This window comes from Artibeus jamaicensis, unplaced genomic scaffold, assembly GCF_021234435.1.
Source record: "Artibeus jamaicensis isolate MK-2021 breed Jamaican fruit bat unplaced genomic scaffold, CSHL_Jam_final contig_469, whole genome shotgun sequence".
NCBI classification, from domain to species: Eukaryota; Metazoa; Chordata; class Mammalia; order Chiroptera; family Phyllostomidae; genus Artibeus; species Artibeus jamaicensis.
The window spans coordinates 3249884-3273892 of NW_026521847.1; the positions used below are offsets into that span (position 1 = coordinate 3249884).

General features: G+C 44.8%; 1 protein-coding gene and 1 pseudogene across 2 annotated transcripts; one reads left to right on the forward strand and one right to left on the reverse strand.

Moving 5' to 3' along the window:
• The first annotated feature begins 574 nt into the window (after positions 1-574).
• LOC119056064 (uncharacterized) lies at positions 575-746 on the forward strand (annotated as a pseudogene).
• Positions 747-2857: 2111 nt separating this feature from the next.
• Positions 2858-12113, reverse strand: PROC (protein C, inactivator of coagulation factors Va and VIIIa). Of its 2 annotated transcripts, none has more exons than XM_037154380.2 (9): positions 12013-12113; positions 10676-10762; positions 9310-9476; positions 7784-7808; positions 7528-7665; positions 7230-7364; positions 5162-5292; positions 4728-4845; positions 2858-3536 (listed from the first exon to the last, which is right to left on the reverse strand). In XM_037154380.2, exons 1-9 carry the CDS (start codon positions 12056-12058, stop codon positions 2959-2961), a joined length of 1425 nt encoding a protein of 474 aa, XP_037010275.2. In that variant the 5' UTR covers positions 12059-12113; the 3' UTR covers positions 2858-2958. The 2 variants fall into 2 exon arrangements, with proteins under 2 accessions (XP_037010275.2, XP_053523474.1); XM_053667499.1 differs by having other exon boundaries at positions 10676-10766; positions 12013-12112.
• Between the last annotated feature and the right edge of the window lie 11896 nt (positions 12114-24009).

Sequence of the window (24009 nt, forward strand, 5' to 3'; positions counted from 1 at the left end):
TAGCCCAGTATTTCTTTGTAAACGGTGCTAATATGCTAAAAGAGAATTACCCAAGCTTACTAACTTTATTGTTCAAACCCTCAATATATCTGTGTAATTTTAAAAATCTGTTTAATTTCTTGGTTTCTTGGAGAGGTTTTTTTTTTAATCCTCCCCTGAGGATATGTTTGTATTGATGAGAGAGAGAATATTGGTTTTGTTGTTCTACTCATCCATATATTTATTGTATGCTTCCTGCCCAGGCATCGAACCTGCAACCTAGGTATGTGCCCTAACTAGAGATTGAACCTGCAACCTTGTTGTATTGGGAAAATGCTATAATCAAATGAGCTACTTTGCCAGGGCTCAATATCAATATTTTATAGTAAGCTTATCTATGTCTGCAAAAAACTATGCTGGGATTTTGTAAAAGGTGAAAAATATGATCTGAAGAGAAACTGGAGTATCTATCCATGCTGGGATTTTGATAGGAGTTGTATTAAACCTATAGATCAGTTTTGGGGAAGTTGACATCTCTGTGTTGTCTTCCAGTATGTCTCTCCATGTATTTAGGTCTTCTTTAATTTCTTTTATCATCGCTTCTTGGCCTTTTGGCTAAGATCAAGTGTGGTATCTTATCAGTTTAATTTCTTTTATCAGTATTTTATAATTTCCATCACACAGATATGGTACATATTCTGTTAAATTTATAGCTAAGCACTTCATTTTCTTTAGAATTCATTAACCTAAAAATAAAAGGTCAAAGGTGAGACATAACAGGCATTTATTTGAGATTTTAAAAAAAGAATAGCTTTTCAAAAAGAACTGATTCTGGCAGGAGCCCAAACAGTGTTCTGATTAGGAGACCATGGCAATGGGTGTTTATGAGAAAGGGAAAGGGAACAATGACATGAATAGAAGGAACTGCTATGGCTGTACATAGGCTAACACAGTGATGTTGATTCTAAAGAATATCTTCAATTTTCAGTCTGGTAGTCATAATTGCTTTCTTGTTATCTTTTCAAACAATTCTTTTGGATACAAGCTTGCTTCAGACCCAGTCAAAAAGTTATTTTTCCCTGTTTTAACATCCAAAGGTTTGAGGCATTAGATATGCAAGACAGTTCCTCTGGGCTGACAGGTCCAACTCCATTTCAAAATGGCTCAGTTTATATTATTTTTTACAAGTGATTGGCATTGATATTATGTTTTTAATTTTGATTTCCACATATTCATTTTTAGTATGTAGAAATGCAATTCATTTTTGTGCAGGTTATTGTTTTTATTCTCTTGTTTTCTATTGGACAGATCAAGTTTTGTTGTGTTGTTTTAAAAGCTGTATTTCTGTTCTTACTTTGTTTGCCCTTAGAACCATATCCAGAGACTCTAAATGTTTGTTTTTCTAATTTTCACTAGTTTCACTGGCAAGCATGGCAGATCTCCTCATGCTGTTATTCTAGAAGTTATCTGGCCTGTGCTAGTTAGCCATGTTTACAGGAAACCCACCTGGGGAGTCTTGAACAGGGGCAGATATTTCCAGCATACTGTCATTGTCTCAATCCATCAAGTCCCACTGCAAGTGTTGGGGACACTGGCCCAAGACACTAATCAGCAACTGGTTCATGCCTTGGGCCTTGCTTCCTCCCACTTTCAAGTAGTTCTACTTATCCCTTTTCCAGGTCCACAAGAAGGCAAACACTGTAGGCTCCATCTCAGGCATGCCTCTTTTCTTGTGCTTACACATAGATAACTTTCTCAGTAGGTCCTGATGTCCCCTCTGGTTGTAAGCAGCAGCTACTGACAACCTGGATATAATCACAAATCACAGCCCCCTTTACTGTTGACTGACTTGTGCCATACTCTCTTTATTCTCATTACTCAAGCAGAAAAGGCCCTTAAAGACCATTGATGCAGTGGTTTTCAACCCTAGTCACACATTAAATTGACCTGGGGAGTTTTAAAAAAGTCAGTGTCTAGGTCTCCTACCCTAAATCAGTTAAACCAGAATCTCTAAAGGTGGGAATGGACATAGATGTTTTCAAAATCTCCCTAGGGGATTCAAATGTACAGCCAGGATGAGAATCACTACTCTCATTTTAATACCCTCATTTATTGTTGCCTGGAGAAGGGAAGTGACTTGCCTGAGGCCACACAGAGAGTTAGATTAACTTTAGGACTTTCAACCAATTGTATCAGATTTGATTCACCACTATCCTTTATTATCAGATACATCCTAATCTCGTTCTCTGACTCATTGATTTATGCATATAAAGCCAAATCAAGACAGAGCTTCTTGCTTATTGCTATTTATGATTGTGCAACATTGTTCTTGAATAGCTTCCCCAACTGCACTGTGAGCTACTGGGCTGAACCTTCTAGGTCTCGCTTCTTCCCTCAAAGGGCCAATGATGGCCTACATGCCTACAGTGCTCAGAATGTCTGCCCTCCAGGACCAGTGCAGAACAGACAGCAGTACCTAGATTTTAGAAACAGATTTGAACGCACTATGTAAGGCTTCTTGAGCATGTTTCCTCCTTTCCTCCTGTATACTATGAGTTAAAACTTTCTACCTCCAGTGTTGGATTTGTTGTACAGCTTTAGCTTCAGGTTCTCTGACTGGCACAGGCCCCTTCTAAGGCCCTGGGAGGGGCTCTTGAAATTTTGAAGCCTTTAATCTTTTTCATAAAGAGAGTTCCCCAGATGTTACCAGCTTCAGACCCCACAAAACTTAGATCTGCTCTTCCCTAACCCAGAGTTGCTGTGGGAGTTCAATAAGATCCTGTTCATAAGGTGTAGGATATACAGATGTTCAATAAATATTACTTCCCTCAAGAGCAGCTCAGAAAAGGGATGGACAGACAGACAGAGCAGCAGCTGGTGTGCTTGTTGGATGACCCTTTAATGTCACATATATTGCCATTCAATAGCCAGTCCCAATTTCAGAGTGGCCTCTGGGATCCAGACATAGTGGGTGAGGTGCTAGGGCACCTGGCTGTTGATGGAGGCCTCCTCAGCTCTGATGTGACTGTAGATCCAGTCGAGGTAGCGGCTGACTTTGGTGTAGATGCCATAGTTGTGGAGGCGGCCACAGCCCTCACCCCAGCTCACCAGGCCCACCAGGAACCAGGTGCCATGGAAGGAGACAACCATTGGTCCCCCACTGTCACCCTCACAGGCATCCCGTGGGTCTCCAAGGATGCCCGCACACAGCATATTCTCAGAGACTATATTTTGCATGACCTGTACGCACTCATTGTGAGGGGCCACTGGAATCTTAATGAAGCTGAGGACAAAGGTAAGGTTTCTCTTGGTCTCACTACGGTAGCCCCAGCCTGTCACCACTGTCTCCTGGCCAACCTTGGTGAGCTCTCGCTCTGAGAGGCCACTGTCAGGGAGGCAGATGGGCACAATGGTCTGCGAGAGGGGGGCGGGCCGGGACAGATGAAGTAGAGCAATGTCATTGTCGGTCGTGGTCCTGCTGTAGTTGGGGTGCATGAAGAACTCCTTGATGTCTAGATCCACCTCCCACTTCTCCCTGCGCCGTAGGTCATATTCTCCTGCAGGGCAGAGGGGCTGTCAGAGTGGACTTGGGGACTCAGAACCTGCTAGAGGGCAGGCAGTGGGTCCACAGCTGAAGTGGTCACTGCATATCTCAGGCCACACCATGGTCCACATGTCTGTACTTCAGTTCCCTGTTAAGGGTAACAGCCTTTATGGGCATCTATCCTAAAGGGTTAGAATGCTGCTTTGAATGTAGGATGCACAGATGGAACAGTGCCAGAGAAGTAAGTAGCAGTGGGAAGTCAGCAGGAAAACCCAAGACTCCCTAGAAACCCAGGGCACAGAGCAGAGCCACAAAAAGAATGGGAGACCAGAGCTGGAAAGACAGACACCTGGGGCAGCAGAGGCATAGCCAGCAGTGCCTGACTTGAGCACAAGGCAGGAACATGCCATGTGGGGACGGGGCAGGAGCAGCAAGGCCCATAGAGGAAGACCAACAGGATTCAGGCTCTGCAGGGAAGAAGGAACTGGGTCACACACAAGAGACAAGGTCCTTTCAGGCAAGGCTGGTGGTTCCTGCAAGGTTGGGGGATGTCTAGAAATTTCAAGCAGAGCCCCACTGCAGGGCATAGGCCATTGGTTGTACTACAGGTAATTGTAGAGTATGTGAATCTGTTCATTGTCAATACAACTTTTCCTTCTTTTTTGCATAAAGAATGGAGTGCGAGCCCCCTTCAGAAATTGGTAGAGTGGGGCCTAGGCATGGGGGTCCTGAGCTGTTGCAGAGAAGCAGCTGGCTGCTGTGGCAGTTGCTGGGCCCTGCTGCACAGGCCCACTCCCAACAGTCTATGTGAAGCATGACCCTGAGGTTAGGCTGTGTGGGTGCTTTGTGGGTCTGTGCCAGAGGGTGTTGGAGGTGTGCACACACGGCCAGCTGCATATGAGTAGGAGAGAGGAGGCTTGTATGTATGTAACCCCCTTATTTGCAAGCACTTGTGTATAAATACCTGGGCCAAGATTTGAAGATGGCACCTGAGAATCTCCTACCTGCAAAATACCAGGTGTCACTGTGTCTAAAATTCTACCACAGGAGTGGCAGGGTGGGACTACATAGACCTCTGCCCCCTAAACACCTTCTGTAGAACTCAAGAACTCCTCAGATAGGGTCCCCAAAAGAGGCCAGCTTATCTTGTGTCACCCCTCCCTGAGAAGTCTAGTGGCCCCTCCTGCTTGGCTACACCCCTCACCGAGCCTGACAGTGAGCTTCTGGGGGGTCTCCATGCAGTGGGCTGCTGTCAGTACCCAGGAGGTGTGGATCAGCACTGCCCCACAGGCCAGCTTCTTCTTTGAGTCCAGCAGGATCACCTGGAATGGGAGTGGGTGGTGATATCACAGCACTGCCTTTTGACAACTCCAAGTCTGGGTCCCTGTGTCTCAGCACAGACCCTGGCTGGTTTTCAAGCTGAGATACTAGAAGCATGTCAGCCTTTCTTGGGTCCCCTGGCCATGTGGCATGTACTTCAGGCACTTTTGTGGCATTTTCTATTTCTGCACAGTTCATGGAATTGGCCTGTTCCCTTTAGTGCCTTTAGCACATGCCTCTCACCACTCCAAGTAAAGACAACACCTCCCATTTTGTGCATCCTGAGCGGGAACTCCAGGCTGCTGCCCCTCCTCTCACCTGCCAGGGGCTCTCTCCCTGCAGGGTCAACTTCCCATTGACGAGCCGTGGATCTACTTGGTCTGCGCAACATTTCAAGGCCTTGCTCTTCTTCTCCTTTGGGTTCCATGGCCTTCCACAAGGGAATTTCACTGAAGGTGGGAAAAGTGGTAAGGGCCTGCCAGGCATTACCCCCAGACTGCCCTTCCATGCTTGTGCACATCTTGCCTGCAGACTAATTTGCCACATTCTGAGGTTCAAGGGTTAAATGATGGTTAGACTCACAAAGACATCAACCTGCAAATTCCCTTGGTGTAGTCAGTCAGCAAACAAAAGTCAGACTGAGCAGCATTACTTCCTAGCTGTGTGTACTTGGGTAGGTTGTTAAACTTCTCCAAGTTCAGTATTCCCCAGGACTGTTGAAGGCAATCCCTGAGATACATTAAATAAGGCCTCATGTTGGGATACTGCCAAGCTCCTCACAGAGGTTAAAAATTATGGAGAGGAGGAGGTGGGCATTCCTGGAGAGCACCAAAGTAGCTCTGAGCACTGTGGTGAGGTCCTCTCCCAAGAGGAGAGGGCACCTGACACAGAACTCAGGGGTTTGCTCAAGATGGGCCATTCAGCTAGGCTGAGCAATTTAGAATTATTGTAGGGTGGTGGAACACCATTGGCAGAAGTAAAATAGTGATAGGGAATGGAAAGGAGACAACAGCAACAAAATTCCAGAAGCTGCATAGCACATGGACACTGGCTGACTGAAAAAGCCAAAAAGGTCAGTAATAGTGGATGCCAGGTACAGACACCTTTTCACCATAGAACCATAGGAAGGCTTGGTGCCTCCAAAGGATGATGTGCAGGTAGGACTGCAAACAGGAATGTTAAGAGTCTATAAGAGAAACTGTGAGAGCCCTAGACCTCTGTCCTGACTCACAAGTGACTTGACTCTCCTCTCTCACCCCCCCACCTCCTGCCTCAGAAAGCCTTAGGTATATTATTTTCTTCAGAGGGTAAAACAGAGCCTGTGATTTGGGGACTCCAGGCACTGCTACAAGAAAGAGTAACATACAGAGGGAGTCACTCAGATATCTGCAGACTACCCAGACATCAGCTTCGCTCTCCACCCTCCTCTGAGAAGCAGGAAGCCAGGCTGGAACCACCCAAGCATGAGCTTAAAGGATTCCTGTCAGAAAGCAGAATAAAGTGAATACCTAAGGGTCTGGGCAATAGGGGTTATGCCAGTGACCTCAGCCTTCTGATGGTCTCAGAAGAAAGCCCATAGGTCAATAGCTCCACTAGGCATTTCTTTGCAACTTCCTATGAAAACAAATTAATTTAGAATACAAAGTTAGAACTCTTTATGTGTGCAGTAAAAAGATTGGGATATAAAGTTGTTGAAAGCTCCCTGAAAGAACATAATGTCAAAGAAATGGAAAATAGAAGAGACAATAAAATAGGTCCATTGAGAGGAAGAGATCTGAGAATAGGAGGTCTAGAAATAGAAAAGAGAAAACAGAAGGTAGGTTATCAAGAAACAACTGAAGAAATGTCTGTAGAGCTGGAAGACATGAATTTCTGCATTCAAAGGGTCCACCAAGGGCATTGTACAATATATGAATAAAGACCCACAGTGAGGAACAGCCTGCTGATATTCATTGTAAGAGTTGTAAAACTCTGTCTTCCTTGTACAATACATATATAAATTTAATGGAAATTAAAATTCATACAAAACAAAACAGGGAGGAAGGCAAAATCATGGGTTCCTGTCTTTCCATAGAGAAGCCACAGTTGAAGGGGAAATGGAATGCTGGGTTGTACAAAGCGTCTTAAGGAAATAAAGCTATCCAAGATAGATAGAGGAAGATGCTGGATGCCTGGCCTCCTGTGTTGGCTCAGATTTGGAAGATGAGCTACCTATGGGCTCAGGCTCCTGGAGTTGTCCTCAAGGTGAGCAGGGTCACCTGGAGGAAGGCCTAGGGCACCTAGAGCTTGGGCAGCCCATCCTCCTTTGGTAGGACTCAATGCTGCTCGTTTCTCAAGCCCTGGATACGTCCTGGGCCCCTCCGCCCTGCCCAGCTCATGGTCTCACCTTTGGGCTCACACTGCAGGTGGTCGTCCCACAGCTGGTAACCTTGAGCGCAGCTACAGTAGCGCTGGCCTTTCCCCTCCAGGCAATAATGCGCGCAGCCGCCATTGTCCACCGAGCAGTTGGAGAAACGCACTTCTGAATGGACATCCAAGGAGGGCGTCTTAGGGGAATGGTAGGACTATGCACCCCCCTCCCCCCCCGCCCTGCACTGCCTCTCCTGCCTCCTCCCTACAACAGGCACACCGACTGTTGCTCTCCAGAACTCAGCCTATACCACCTAGCCTGGTGGGCATCTCACCGTTCTGGCAGAAGCGGCCCTCCCAACCCTGGCTGCAGTTGCAGCTGAAGCCACCGATGCCATCAATGCATGTGCCGTGGCCGCAGCATGGGCTGTTGCACGGGTGCTCCAGAGGCTGGACCTTGCACTGGTCGTCGTCTGCGATATGGAGTTTGGAAGGTATCACTGCTGCTGCCAGTCCCATCTACCTCCCCACAGAGGTCCAGAGACCCCGAGGGGCACGGATACTGCATTCAGGTGTCTAGAGCACACTCACCCAGGTACTTGGACCAGAAGGCCAGCTGTGGAGAGAAGAGGCCACGTCAGCAGCCATTAGTCCAGGTGTGTATGTGAGAAGCCCATGGGGTACCTCCCTGGTCTGGCCCAGGTGGGGCTTGGCAGCCTCTAAATGGGCAGGGGAGAGAAAGGCTTCTGAACAAAGAGGGGTCAACCCCTGCTTGAAACTACCTGCAAGTGCATCTGAGCCCAGAGTTAGCTAGCTTCTCCTTGCCTCCTGTCCACCTCCACCCCACATCCCATGAATAACACCCTACTCTGCCCCCCACCATCCTGTGCAGCTGGAGGCCTGCTTCCTCACCTTCTGCTACCACAACAGCCTCTGCAATGAATGGGCCCAAGTGGTCCCTTTGGCTGCTCTGTCTCCTTCTAGTCCCTGTCACGCTCTCTTCATGGCTTTTCTGGACCTCTACTGCATCTGGTCTTTTCCTAAGCCAGTGTTCCCAAAGTTGAACAAGCTCTAGGATCTCATTGGTGAGACAGAGATCGCAGGTTCAGAAGATCTGGGGCAGTGGTCTGCTTTTCTAACCAGGTGCTGCTGCTACTGGTCTAAGACCACCACACCCTGAAATCCACTGCTTGATGCCTAGACCATCAATCCCTCCTGCAGCATCAGCTCTGCCATGACTGCACAAAGACCTTATGGTGAGGTGAAAGGCCCAGGAGGGATGTGATAGGCTCAGACTTTGTCTGCAGAATATTTGGTGTCTGTTGAGGAGACCATTCGGGAAAAGAGGCAGGGGAATCTAGTCAAGGAGGTAGCAGCTGAGGGCAAGAGAGGGAGCAGACCAGAGCTCACCCCCAAGCCTAGGAAGCCCTGACCAGGAAGTACACCACTACAGCATGTGGGACTGCAGGGTGGCACAACTCCCAGGTCCTAGCAGCTGAAGTGGGCACTTGGGAATGGTGAGGTTTTGAGACTTGTACTGGAAAGCCACCTCTCTTACCAAGTCCATCTTCCACTGCAGGGCTACCACCATAGGGTCTGGGGGCCAGAGAGGACATAGACGCTGTCCTCAGAACCCCTAAGCAAGCAGATTTTGCCCCTTGAGAATATGAACTGACACACAGAGTTAATATATGTGGGCAGATATCAGGGAGTTTGGCCACCTATCCTACCAACATGTTCATGGGTCGGAGGAGAGATGGAAGCCCTTTGGTTACAGAGGGAGAGAATAGGTGAGGTGGAGGTGGCCAACTGCAGGTGCGGGGAGAGGACCTATAGTAAACTTGGGTGGGCACTCCAGCCTAAGGCTTCCCCAAATCCTTTTTTCCTGGAGCTAATTGCAGAGTTCTGTCTCTTGCAGTGCACATACACCATAAAGCCATTGTTCTGTTCATTCTATGTACCCAGCCCCAAGCTGAGGGCAAAGGGGCTAGTACCCACTGTGTCCCCAGACACCCAAGATGGCCTTCGTGGTCACCCTCATCCTGCTTCTCCAGGCCCTAGCCAGCCACCAACCCACCCTTCAGCCTTGTCCTCTGGACCCAGTCAGGTGGTCTTACTGTGTTATCCACATTTTGGAAAATCTCCTGGGCTTCCTCGAAGTCACAGATCTCCTCCATGCACTCTCTCTCCAGGTTGCTGGCCCGGAGCTCCTCCAGGAAGGAGTTGGCTCTTTTGTTTATCCGTAGCACCTGGTGGGCCCGCTCACTACTGGAGAACACTGAGTCTGGTTTGGGCAAGGGTAGGGAGAGAGCTCACTTTGGTGGAGGGGGCCTGAGGTGGGGACCTATGCCAGGGTGAACCTGGGGAGGACTTATGATTCCAGGTCATGATTCTCTTTCCTCTCCTCTGCTCTCTTCCCTCACTTGAAGAGGCAATTGGAGGCTGGAGGACAGGAGACTTGACCATTTAGACCTCCCTTTGAACCCCAAGCTGTTGTCTGTGTGGCCTTGAGACACTGTCATTACATCGCCGAACCTCAGGTTTTCATCCAAATTGACAATGTTTTACTGGACTGAGTAAAACGGTCCAGTTCCTGGCACAGAAATGAACATCCAAAGTCACATGCCATATGTGGTTGTTATCAAGAATGCAAAGTGAAATTATTTTCATTGTTCTCTGAATATACCTGTCCAACCCTGTCTAGACATTGCCCTTCCACAATCTCCTCCCTCACTGAGCAATTCCTATGCTCCTCCCCTTGGGCAACAGACCTGTTACCTAGTTAGTATCACGAAATGTCTCCTGGGCAATGGGAGGTGTCTGTCTTGGGGACAGGGGATGGGGGATCAAGTCAGGGGAGTGCAGAGGAGAAGCTTGAGGGAACATGCAAAGGCCAGGAAAGGAAGGTATGACTCCTGAGCTCAGTCTGGACAGTTGAATCAAGTGGTCACAAGTGGGAGTTGAAGGGTGGTGGTGCGGGAGGAGGAAGGGCACCCCAGGTAGAGAAGTAGCTCAAGAAGAGGTAAAATGCAAGTAACAGCCTGTGTGGCGCCAGAAGAGGAAAGGGGTGCTGCCAAATAAATGAGGCAGCCCGTTCTGCGTGTAGGCCTCCCCAACATCCTGCCTCCTCCTGTTGGCTGTGGGAACCAGAGGAGGGGTTTGGAGCAGGGTTTCAGGAAGACAGGGTGCCTAGGGCAGTGTGACTCTGATGTGGACTGGCCTGGCCTGGGCCTAGGTCTTTGATAGTTGAGGGAGTGATGAGTGGAGTGGGAAGGCTCAGGGGACTCTGTGACCCATTTCCAAGGTTGGAAGGAGGAGCTGTGCTGATGGGGCTCCCTGCCTTCACCATGCCATTCTGCCCTGTAGCTAGGGAGGCTGCTGCTGCATTTAACAGTTAACAGTCTGCTTGAGGCTCAGAGAGATGGTGGAAGGTTTGAAGGCCCCAGGGTCCTAGGGAGTGGGGGTGAGGGGTAGCGGCCTTACCAGAAGTAACTGGTGTGCTGGAAATTCTCCGGATGGTCAGGAACAGTAAGAAGCTTGCCAGCTGCCACATTCTGGAATTGCTGATACCTGTCTGAGGAGGACTTCTGAGCTCTGGCAACCCCACCAGTCCCTGCTCTGCCTGCTGGCCCCTGGACAGAAGTCTTCCATGTGTGCTGATTGTCAGGGCAAAAGCTGGTGTTGAGAATCCCTGTCCACTAGGCAGACAGTCACCTGGCACCTCAATTTCCTTTTCCATATGGGGCCAAGGTCATATCAACTACTCCAAGTTTAAAGGGGGAAGAGAGAAAGCGGAAAGAGTATGGAGTCCTGGTGAAGATCAAAGGGACAGAAAGTACAGAAAGGACATGGCAGGTGTACCTAGAATGCTCATGAACCCTAACAGTTATCAGACACTCCCAGAATTTACAAATGGTTCATAGAGCAGGCCACCAAGTCAGACCACTTGGTGCAAATCCCAGCTGCAGGACAGCAACACTGGGCAAGAAACAACTGCTCCAGGCCTCAATTTTATCATTTGTAAAAACTGTACTTCTGCCTTATAGGGTTTTTGTGAGAATTAAAGAAGTTAATCCACATAAAGCTCTTAAAATACTATTTTCACACAGCATATGCTCCGTAAACATTAGCTATTATTATCTCAATTAAGGCTACTCAAGATGTGTGCTTAATGTAGTAACCCCATTTCATGGAGGAGGAAGTTGAGGCTCAGAGGAGTGATATAACTTACTAAAAATCCCACAACCAGGAGAAAGCAGAGCTCAGACTTAAGCCTGTGTGGCTCCAGGCCCCAAACCATGCCCCAAAGCAATGGGCACCCCACAAGCCTAGAGAGGTAGCCCTGCCAGTTGGAAGCCAAGGAGCCTTCCACTGCCTCCAAGACTGAATGGGCAGACCTGCCTGACAATCTGCACCCTGTCCAACCACTCTCCATCTTAGCACTGATTCTGAGGCTGGTTCTGATTTTTGTTTAAACCAGAGGCCCAAGTTTAGAAGTTGGGGTGGGGTGGGAGAATGGAGGGCCCCAGGTTCTAAGCTGCCTCTGGCAACGTCCCTGGCCCCTTGGAAGTCTTGGACCCTGGAGGCCCTCTGCTGACTTCCACTTGTCTTAAAGCCTGGAAAGAAGGGCCCTTGAAACTCTGGCACACTTGGCCTGAGGACTGCCAACTAGTGCCTTGGCCTGGCTGGTGGCAGAGCCCTGATTTCCCTTTACCCTAAACTGCAGCCATCCTCTGAAATCTTGGCTCAAGGATTTAGCTTTTACTCCTGCTCAGCCCTCCTGCAGCCCACCCCACAAACCTGCCTGGAAGGGGACTTACTGGGATGGGCTCTGGAGAAACTGCTCAGGCGCCCTCCTGCCACCATGACGGCCTGGAACTTCAGTTAATCCTCAACTGCAAATATTTGCCTGCTTGGCCCTCAGTGCTGCGGCCTCCCTCTTCACAGATAAACAAACACACTCCCAGCTCAGGATGGCTTAATTTGCCCAAAGCCCACCTTACCCGCCAGTGGTGCAATCCAGGAGGGAGAGAGGTGAAGGACAGGCACTATCAAAACTGTGAACAGCCCAAGTGGCTAGGTTGGTTGGAGCATCTTACTGTGCACCATAAAGGTTGTAGGTTCAATCTCCTGTCAGGGCACATACCTATGTTAAGGTTTAGATCTCTGATCAGGGTGCAAGAAGGAGGCAACCAACTGATGTTTTTCTCTCACATTGATCTCTCTTTCAAATCAATAAAAACATATCTTTGGGTGAGGATTAAAAAAATAAGCTGTACAGATGTGGTCTTATTTTAGTTTAGTGGCTAGCTGAAGGTGGGACATTGTCTCCGTTTTGTAGATGGGACATATTTACCCAGAGATATTGCTGTTTGCCCCAGATCAGCACAACTGGTAATAATTCCATATTTCACCAAATCTAGCCTGCCATTATTATCATATACCTATTTTATGTGTCATATACAAAATACAATTACATGCCACCAAGATTTCTTATTTTTTGAGGTTAAAAACATGAAAAGATGTGACTCTCAGGGTCCCTACCATATGGGTGCTGACCACTCTGCAGCTCCAGTCACTCCTGTGACTTTCCCCACAACTGCACATGGCTATTCCTATAACCTCTATTTTGCCAATGAGGACACTCAGAAATCTTGTTACTTGCTCAAATTCACTGAGTTGGTGCATGGCAGGTCTGAATTAGAACCCAGGTCTTTCTGGGATCTCCTGGACACCTTTGTGAACAAGTGAGAAAAATAAACAGGATTCCAGTAAGACTAAAGTCAGTTCATGGCACAGATGCCACAGAAGAAAGGACAGAAATAAAGGCTCCAACCTGGAGCTTTGGCCAGCCAGTCAGCATTCACTAAGTATCTTCCTTTCCTGAACCTGCTGTCCCAGAGGTGCCCCCATTTCTTCCATATCCTGTCCCTTCTTGGAGGACTTGACCATACTTCTCAGAGTTCCAGCCCCTGCATGGATCGCATGATCCTGACCTGCTGCCTTTGGTGATTGAGCAGGGAGGTCACTGGACCCAGGAGTCAATCAGAGTCTCTTCCACCCTGACTGGTGTGGCTCAGCTGGTTGGGTGTTGTCAGCAAAGCAAAAAGTTGCCAGTTAGATTCCTGGTCAGGGCGCATGCCTGGGTTTCAGTTTCAGTCCCCAGTTGGGATACATGCAAGAGGCAATGTATTAATGTTTCTCTCCCTCTCTTCCCCTCTCTCTAAAAATAAATAAATAACATCTTAAAAAAAATTAGAGTCTCTCTCCCAGGCCCCAGGAGTAGGGCCTCAGAGTCCTTACTTGCTCTCATTTCACTGTGAGCTCTGGACTTAGAGAACTCTGAAGCCAGGGTGTGGGCATTGGTGTTTGGGCTTAAGGTAGAGGAAGCAATGAGGAGGAAGGTATAGAGGTACAGAGAGAGGCTGAGCAAGAAACTATGGAGATCTGGAAAAGCCAAGGGAGATGAATGGGTCACACACTGGCTTTGGGTTCATGAGGATACCCCTGCCTTCCTAGGAAATCCTCTTTCCTTAAGTTTCCTTGATTTAGCTGGGATGGCTTGTGTTCCTCCTACTGAGGTATAGCACTGTATCTGGGCTGTGGAGATACAATGCCTTTATGCTTCCCCCACACCCCACTCAAGAAAGCAAGAGGAACAGGGTGGAAGTCTAATAAGGCAAGGCCACAGGGTGGAGAATTGCTGGCAGCTGAGATGGTGATGCTCCCGGGATTCAGAGGAGAGGGAAGTCAGCACAGACTGGAGGAGGGTGGGCAGGGAGTGCTGCCTGGAGGAGGTGGAGCTTACAGCTGGACATCAGAAGGACCCAGGTAAGAGGAAGTACCCTTAGATGGGGAGGGAGCTGAAGGTATAGGAAATGAGCAGGGGATGAATATTGGAGATGAGGTGAGTGGAGAAGGGAGGTGATATATCAGGGTTTGGAAAGTGGGGACCCAGTGGCTGTTTGTGAGGTCTGTGGCAGCTGTCTAGGGATGGAGACAGGAGGCATGGAGACCATATGCGTGACCATGCACGAGAGGCAACTTGCACAGCTGAGGAGCTTGTAAAATGCTTCCAGCACCCATGTTTTTGCTCCAGGCGTCCTCCTCCATAAGTCTATGGCCATCAGTGATATGGGCTCTCCCCACATCCACGTTGTCTACCAAGTACAATGCACTGTGGGTGTTCACTGGGACCCCTTCCTTCCCCCCTCCAAATTCCTCACCTTCCATTTTCTTCCCAGCCTAACATAGAGGGACAGGATATGGAAGAAATGGGGCAGCTGGTGCAGGAATGGAAGATACCTAGTGAATGCCTTGTCAGGCTGCAGGAACTGGGTTGATTCCATGTCCATATTCACACACTAATCCTGAACCAGCATAAAGTTCTGTCTGAGGTACCCACATCCAAAAGAGCACAGATGCCCAAAGCCCTAGCATCCGAGCATGCAGAGCCAGCACAGCTGCAGTGGGAGAAGTGACTGGTGCTGGTTGTCTGCCAAGGCCTCCAGATGCTCAGAGGAAAGGAGGGCTCCTCCTATGTGGGGGCAACTTTGCCTGCAAGTTCCCCCATCCACCATGGATGAAAGTAACACTAACAAGACATGATCTGCTTGGGGATGAGAGATGGCCAATTTCTCAGAGGAGAAGGGCCAGGAGCTCCTTCCTCAATGGCTTTTATTAGGTTGTAATACACAGGAATACAAGTGGCAAGGATCAAACACTAGATAACATTTCAAAGAAATCTGGGGCTTAGTCTGGTTCCATGTCTGTCAGGTAAGGGGGTTGCAGAAACTTTGGGAGACATACTCATTTCCTGCTCGGAACCCTTATCATATGAATGAAAGCACTTTTACCAAAGCAGGCTACACAGCACTTTTAGGAACTCTTTCTTATGCCCGGTCACCCCGAATCCTGGTCTAGCTGGCAAGAGGCTGCACCACCTCCCCCATCATAGGTTTTCAGGCTTAAGTGTATTAGAGCCAGGAAGCACTTCTCCTAGAGGACATGGGGACTTGGACTATGTCAGAACAGCCGGGGGGCAAGGGTCCATCACTCCCTCTTTGTTGCATCCCCTGAGTCCTTCTATGATGGCCTCCCAAGTGATCATGTCTGGCTTAGGTTGTCCCTCCTCTGAGGGGTCTTACCCGTCATGGACTATCCAACCATGCATTGGGAGCAGGGGATGAAGCAGAAGCAGCATTGCTACCAGAGACAAGCTTTGTCTCCTTTGTGGCTCGCATTTCAGAGGTTGCTCACTCACTGGTAGCCATGGGGGGCAGTTACAACTCCTGAAACCATGCAGAGCAGTTCCCAACACTCCTGCATAACTCTTGGTGCTTATTGGCCTGTTGGGTACTGCAGGGGGACCTGTGTCATGGCCTCCTCATAGGCTGGCAGTATGTGAGGTGTGGATCCCATTCCTGAAGCAGGGAAGGCCTCCTCAACCATTCTCAAACTCTGAGGGCTATGAAAGGTTGATGGAGAGTGCTGCCAGAAATCCAAGTGTCTCTGCTCAGTTGCGACAGGTTTCCAGCAAGGCACACTGCTCCAGTCCCATGGAAGGAGCCAGGCCATGTTCCAGCTTGATGAGCTATGCTAATCACTTTGCCAGACAGCAGGTGTCATTCCCCAGATGTGTGTCACCCCACATGGACTCAAATTCAGTCAGGCTGAATCCAGATGCCGGAGCCAGACTTTGACATCAGAGTCAGCTGTGTTTTGAAGAGAGGAGGGACATCTGTGTGCAGAAGTTCACTGAATTTACAAGCATGCAGGCAGAGGAATAAGAAGCAAAATTGTTGGGGGGGAAAACGGAAAGACAAAACTACCAGATGGCATCAGTGGTGGGGTACTGAAACCTCATCTTTGGATTCCATCTTACATAGGTTTCAACCTCAATGTAGCTCCTTTCTGGCTGGGTTATTTAACTTCCCTGGGCCTCAGTGTCCATATCTGTAAAATGAGGCTAATAATAGCCTTCACATGGGGTGGTTGTTATGGAGATTAAATTAAATTCACAAATATATGACAAATATATATATATATGTATATATATATATATATATATATTTATATATGTAATAGTGCAACCACCACCACAATAATGATACAAAGCATTTCTATCACCCTCAAAAATTTCCCCATGCCCCTCCATTCCCCAGTCCCAGGCAACAACTGATCTGATTTTTGTTGTTCTTTCTAGAATGGCATGGAAGTGAAATCCTACAACATATAGCCTTTTAAGATTGGTTTCTTCCACCCAGCATAAAGCTTTTAAATTTATTTTTAAAATAGATTTTATTTATGTATTTTTAGAGAGAGGAAGAGAGTGGGAGAACAGGAGAGAAACATCAGGGACCTGGCTGGCAACCCAGGCATGTACCCTGACTGGGAATCAAATCATCCGTCTTTTGGTTTGCAGAACAATGCCCAATCTACCGAGCCACAGTCAGGGCAAGATTAATCTATGTTGTTGGGTGTATTAGTAGTTTATTTCTTTCTATTGCTGAAGAGTTTCTGTTATATGAATGTACCACAAATGGTTATACATTCACCACTTCTTGGCTATTATTAAGTAAAGCTGCTAGAGCATTCATATACAAGTGTTTTGTAGGTATATGTTTTCATTTCTCTTGGACAAAAACCTAGGAATGAAGTTGGTAACTTGTGGTACGTATCTGTTTACTTAAATTTTTTAAAATTTATTTCTTAGAGACAGGGGAAGGGAAGGAAAAGAGAGGGAGAGAAACATCAATGTGAGAAAGAAACATTGATTGGTTTCCTCTCATATGCATCCCAACCAGGAACCAAACTCACAGCCCAGGCACGTACCCTTACTGGGAATAGAATGGGAGATGCTTTGTTTTGTGGGGTGACACCCAACCAACGGAGGTACTACACCAATTAGGGCTAACTGTTTACTTCCATGAAAAAAAAATGCAACTGCTTTTTGATGTAGCTATACTGTTTTGCATTCCAATAGCTCTGTATCCCCATGTTACATGGTGTGGTCAGTTCTTTTGTTTTTTGTTTTAAAATTTTTTAGCTATTCTAATAGATGTGTGGTAGTATCTCATAGTTTTAATTTTCATTTCCCTAATCACTCATGATGTTAAGGACCTTTTTATGTTCTGATTTGCCATTCAGATATCTTCTTTTGTGATGTGTCTATTTAAATATTTGGCCATTTTTATTATTGAGTTTTGAGAATTTTTATATATTTTGGTAACAAGTCCTTTTTTTCACAAGTATTTGAAAATATTTTGTTAGTCTGTGGTTTGTATTTTTATTACTAAACAGTGTCTTTTAATGAACAAATGCTTTTAATTTTGATGAAGTACAATTATCAATATAAAATATTTTCATCTACAGCCCTGGCTGGTGTAGCTCAGTGGATTGAGCATGGGTCTGTGAATCAAAGTATTGCAGTTTGGTTCCCAGTCAGATCACATGCCTGGGTTGCAGGCCAGCTCCCAGGAGGGGACACACGAGGGGCAACCATACATTGATATTTCTCTCCTTCCCTTCCCCTCTAAAGATAAATAAGTAAATAAAAATTAAAAAAATATTTTAATCTTCACCCTAGGATATATTTATTGGTTTTAGAGAAAGAGGAAGGGAGAAAGAAATGTCAATGTGAGAGAGAAATACTGATTGGTTGCCTTCTGTAAATGCCCCGACCCCCACCAGAACATTGAACCTGCAATCTAGAAAGGTGCCCTGACGAAACTGAACCCACATCTTTTTGGTGTATAAGACAATGCTCCAACCAACTGAGTCACCCAGCCAGGGCCAATTATCAATATTTTTTAATAATTTGTGTTTCTATGTCCTACCTAAGAAATTTTTGCCTGGTATCACAAGGGCTTTTCTCTTATGTTTTCTTCTAGAAAATTTATAGTTTTAGCTTTTACATTTAGATCTGCAACCTATAACTGAATGCAGGTCTGGCTGTCCACTGCTTCAAAAGCCAATAATCTAGAGAGAGGTGCTGATGTAAAGAAAAGTGGTTTATTTAAATGCTGGCTGCCTGGAAGATGGGGAACTCGTCTCAAAGCCCATGTCCACATCTCAGTGGAGGCAGAAGTTTTTATAAGGAGGGAGAGGGGAAACAAAACAAAGAAATCAAGGAAAGGGGTGGAAAGGTTCTCTACATACAGATGAGCACAGTCCATTCTGATAAGGCTAGTAATGGTCCAGTGTGTGTTATCCTGGTTTAGTCATCCTGTCTCCATGGTTAAAGGTCAGCAAATCTCCCAGAGCTGGGGTGGCTAAAGGTCAGAGTCTGTATCTTTTGAAGTTAGTTTCTAAGATTCTTCTACAAATATGTTGTTTATCTACAAGCTACACATTAGCCAGATTCAGCACTTACAGAAACAATGTCAAAAGAATGGTGGGATGGGTTACAATTCCCCACTATTACAAACCCATTTTTAATTTATTATTTTTTATGTGTGGTATGAGGCAGGAATCCACTTTTTTTTTTTTTGTACATGGATATCTAGAGCACCCTTTCTCCAACCCTCTGGCCCCAGCCATTCCAGCTTTGAAAAAAATCTGTTTGGTCCTGTTTTCCCAGTTTCTTCTGACCCACTCTTGTCACCTAATTTCAGCCTTTAGGTGTTCCTTCCAACCCCAGCCCTCTCTCCACTTAGAGTTTCTGAGACTGAATAAGTAAATCCCATTTTGCTGACATGCCTCAGAGATAAAGTGGGTTCAGTTCCAGATCAACAAAATAAAGCAAGCTGTAATGTTTTTGCTAAAGGATAATCTTGTCTTCAAATTGTAAAAAATGCAATCACTATGAAGTGCAATGAAGTAAAGTTCAATAAAACAAGATTGGCAAGATTGTGGAAGAGTGAATGGGAGCCACACTAACCTCCTACCAGGACCAATCTGGAATCACAACTAAATTGTGGAGAAATCACCCAGAACAAACAACTGAACAGTAGGAGAAAGAAGACATATAACCTCAGACAGACAGAAGAATCATCTTCAGCACTAACTGACTGTACCTGCACAACAGCATACAAGACGTGGTGGGCAGAGTGACCCTCAGTCAAACAGCTGGAGGGAAGGACTCACCAAAGAATGAGCCAACAACAATCAAAACCCAATTACATCCAGAGAGCCAGCATAAACAGCATCCCAACAGCAGAAAGTTCAGGAGATCAAGGGGACTGAACCACTGAATCTCACAGGTCTCCTACCATAGAATTTCATTCCAAAAATGCAGGGAGTCAGAACAGATCAGTTTAAGAAGCAGAGGCAAACAAGAAGAGTCTCACAAATAATGAAAGACACAGAAACAAACCCCAAGTGAAAGGAAAGGAGGAATCCTCAGAAAGAATGCTAAATGAAATAGAGGCAAGTCAACTATCAGCTATTGAGTTCAAAACAGTGGTTATAAGGAAGCTCAATGAGCTCACTGAGAATTACTAGAAACTACAGGAAAATTATGAGGAACTTACTGCAAACTATATCAACATGAAAAAGGAACTAGAAACTAGCAACAAGGGCCAAGAAGAAATGAAGAATACAATTTCTGAATTGAAGAACACAAAAGCAGCTTCATCCCCTAGATGAAGCAGAGGATTGAATTAGCAAGCTGGCAGACAAGGTAGGAAAAAACTCCGAGAAAGAGCAAGAAAAGGAAAAAAAAAAGACTCAAAAAGAATGAAGAAGGGTTTAGGGAACAGCAGAATAACATGAAACATAATAATATTCGTATAATAGGGAGACCAGAAGGAAAAGAAGAACAAGGGATAGAAAACCCATTTAAAAAAGTAATGATGGAAAACTTCCCTGATTTGATGAGAGAAAAAGACACAAAAATCCAGGGAGCACAGAGGGTCCCAATCCAGAGGAACGTGGAGAGACAAACATCTTGCCACTTCATTGAGGCAAATAGTAAGGCACTCTGCTTAATTCGTAGTGAATTTGTGCAAGTTTTCAAAGACTATCATTTGAAAGGCATTATATGCAAAAGCATGCCACCAAATTCAATGTATATGAAGGATTATGTCATAAGAACAAAATAGGAGAACTGAAAAAAAGTATATTCTCAATAAAAATTTTTTCAAAAAGTTACAACTTGGGCAGATTCCATTATAAAAGTTAGTTATGTGGTATCATATTTAATAGCAAAAAATCAAAACCATTTACTGATGGTGAGTTTATTAAGCAATTTATAAAATGTATGGCAGATATAATTTGCCCTGCAAATATCTCTCTGGGGGAATATATCTGAAATCAGTTTGCCTCACCAGACTATAGCCAGACGAATTGAAGAAATTGGAAAATCTATCAAAAGAAATTTGGAGAGTAAAGCTGCTAATTTTAAATTTTATGCTTTAGTGATGGATGATAGCATTGATGCTACAGATATGGTTCAATTATGCCATTTTTATTAGAGGTATTGATTAAGAATATAATGTCACTGGAGAAATGGCATCTTTAGAGCCATTAAAAGACACAACTAAATCAAGAGATTTATACAAAGCAGTAAAAAAAAATATGTTAAAACGATTTTCTTGGTTCATTGTCCACATATCTGGCATAATTACTAATGGTGCCCTGGCAATGGCAGGTAAAAGAGAGGGACTTCTAAAAATAACAGAAGATGATGCAATTGCTGCCCAAAACTCACATGTGATGAAGTGTCATTGCACAGTACATCAAAGAAACTTATGCACAAAAGCTTTAAAAATGGATAACATCATGCAAATCATCAAGACTGAATTTTGTAAGAGCCAAGGGATTGAATCCTCACAAGTTACAGGAATTCCTTAAAAGTACTGATGGTGACTAAGGCAACATCATTTCCTTTTCCAAAGTTAGATGGCTAAGTCAAGGCCAAATGTTAAAAAGACTTTATGATTTGCAATATGTTATAAGTCATTTATGGTATCAAAAAACAAATTTGTGCCAGAACTTGACAATGAAAATTGGCTTATAGATTTAGCATTTTTAGTGGATTTAACTACTCATTTAAATGAGTTAAACATGTGTCTTCCAGGTAAAAATCAACTTATTAATTCCATGTTTCAAACCATAACAACATTCCAAATGAAACCGAAATTATGGCAAGCTCAAATTAAGGCAAACAATTTTATACATTTCAACACCATAGCACAGGTCTGTGAACAGCAAAAAAATATGTAGCCTTGCATTCTGATTTGATACAAAATTTGAAAACAGATTTCAAGATTTCCATGAAAATAATTAATATTTTTGTATATTTGTGACTCCATTTCAGTTGACATAAATATGTTACCTGCCAATTTTCAAATGGAGTGCATAGAACTGCAATCTGACATTCAACTTAGAGAAAAATTTGATCGAGTCTCCTTTGGACTTTTATAGGTCCTATCTTCCCAGAGACAAATAACCCTTGCTTCGAAATCACACCTTATTCATGCCATCGCTATTTGGCAGCACCTACATTTGTGAGCAACTATTTTCAAGAATGAAATATGTTAAGAGTAAAATTAGAATAAAAATATCTGATGAGCACCTTGAGAACTCACTGAAAATTGCAACTACTTCTATCAAACCAGATATTAATGCAGTAGTTTCTCAGATACAGTGTCAACATCCCACTAATTTTGTTTCCCTATTTTATTTTACTTTTATAATAAAAAAGGATAAAAAAATCAATGACATTTTATTACTCAGATATGTACATTTTCTATATTAGTGATCACAAACTTGGGTCCTGCTTGATGATTTTAAAAGATTATCAAAAGGGCCACTGCATAATTAGGGTTATTATGTAAGGACTTTTTTGCTAATCTGTGGTTATCATGAAAATTATGCATGGAGATTTATTTTTGTTCATCAGTTTTTGTTAGTGTTTGTGTATTTAATATGTGGCTCAAGGCAACCCTTCTTCTTCCAGTGTGGCCCAGTGATACCAAAAGGTTGGACACTCTTTTTTAGAGGAAAGCCAGTCTCAGAATGAGGAGAACCGGTAATAATTTACTTTCCTTAGACAAACAGAATTAAGGAACCTAACTAAAGATCCTCTCCAAGATCCTTTTAGGTTCATAAAGGAATCTGATTTAGTAGTTAGAATATATGATCCTGGCTATTATGACCTGTTCTAACTAATAAATCTATTGGTTTCTGAGAGCAAAAGAGCAGAATGCCTAGGTAAATTCTGCTGCAAAACTTGTATAGAAACTTAATTTTTCTGAGAGAGAGAGAGAGAATTTGTTGTTTCAGTTATTTATGTGTACCTTCATTGGTTGATTCTTGTATGAACCTGCTACTTTAGCATATTGGCATGATGCTCCAACCAATTGAGCTACCCAGCCAGGGATCCTACAAAGGATTTTTTAAAACAAAGAGAAACAGACCAGGAAAAATGCATGGAAATTAGCTCATTGGCTTCAGCAAGCCATCCCTGAGATTTTTCCCCAGAAAACAGACTGGACAAAAATCCAGCAATGTAGATGAAAGGTTGATGAAACTATACTTGCTTTCTTGGAATGTTTTGAGAAAACTACCTATTCAAACAATAGGTTGTCTCTAGACAGTTTTAAGGTCATGAAAATAATTCAGTGTTCAATTCCACATTTATGGAAGGATTAGATGAGGAGTTTGTAACCCTGATTAAACAACGTACATTAAACTATCAGACCACACATGCTGATAAAGTAGCAATTTTGCTATTCAGTAACTTAAAACTATTCAAAAGGAAAAAATGCAAAAGGAAGAAAGGGAGTAAGCTACTAAAATTATGAATTTATAGCTCTAGCAATAAAGCAATTGGGCCAGACCTCCCAAAAGTTTATTCCTGGGATGTTAAACTCATTTTCACCAGGGGCCACATCAGCTTCAAAGGGCCTTTGAAGGGCCGAATGTAATTTTAGGACTGTATAAACGTAACTAATCCTTAACTAGGGGAAAGGAACTTGGTGCTGCCGTCGGGTAGAAACAAGATGATAGGTGGGATAAAACAAGGTGGAGGGCTGGATTCATCCTGCAGCTCTTGTGTTTGCTACCTGTGGCTTATTCAATGAGGAGAAAGGAGAATCTGTTTTTACTGTAGAAAGGGTTATCTTCAGAAAGATTGTGAAAAACTGAAATAGGGTTTAGAAAAAGAACATGTTACCAGAGGAAACAGGTTCTTCTGCACTGTTGTGGGAAAAATATTTTAAGGACCCTCACATGGGAGAGTTTTAAGTGATATTGGCAAGGTTTATTAAAGCAAAAAGTGAGAGTACACACTCAGAGAGGCAGGGAGTGGGCAGGCTAAAGGTGGAGGCTGTCCTGAGGACTTTGTTAAGCTTCTTTATATTTCCTTGGGTTGGGGAAAAGAGCAGGTTCAAACCATCCAATCTCTTTTCTGGCTTTTTTTCCTCAACTTGTTCTTGTGCCTTTTCCCATCCAATATCTATCCTGGATTTTCTGGGCTTGTGCCCTTCTCCAATTCAATCCTTTTCCAAGATTGTCCGAGGCTTGTGCCCTCCCCCTTTTGTGATTGCCATTTTAGGTCCTATTATGCACGCAGTTATGAAAAGGACCCATCTGCACCATTTCTCCCCCACCCACTTATTAGAACAGACTTCCTTTATTTTCACCTATGTAACTGAAAAGAAATTTTCCCTGCCTAGTGGATATTTTGCTCTATTTGGTGGAACAGTGTCAGTTACTCCCCAGTGTGGCTACAAAGCTGTTTTTTCCTACTTAATCAGGCTTAACCAGATGTCTGGTTACATTTGTTCCCTCCTCTCTTGTTAATATAGAACTGCCAAGTCCAACAAAAGGAGATAGGAGCAAAGGTAGAGCTGCTCTGAGGATTGTGAGAG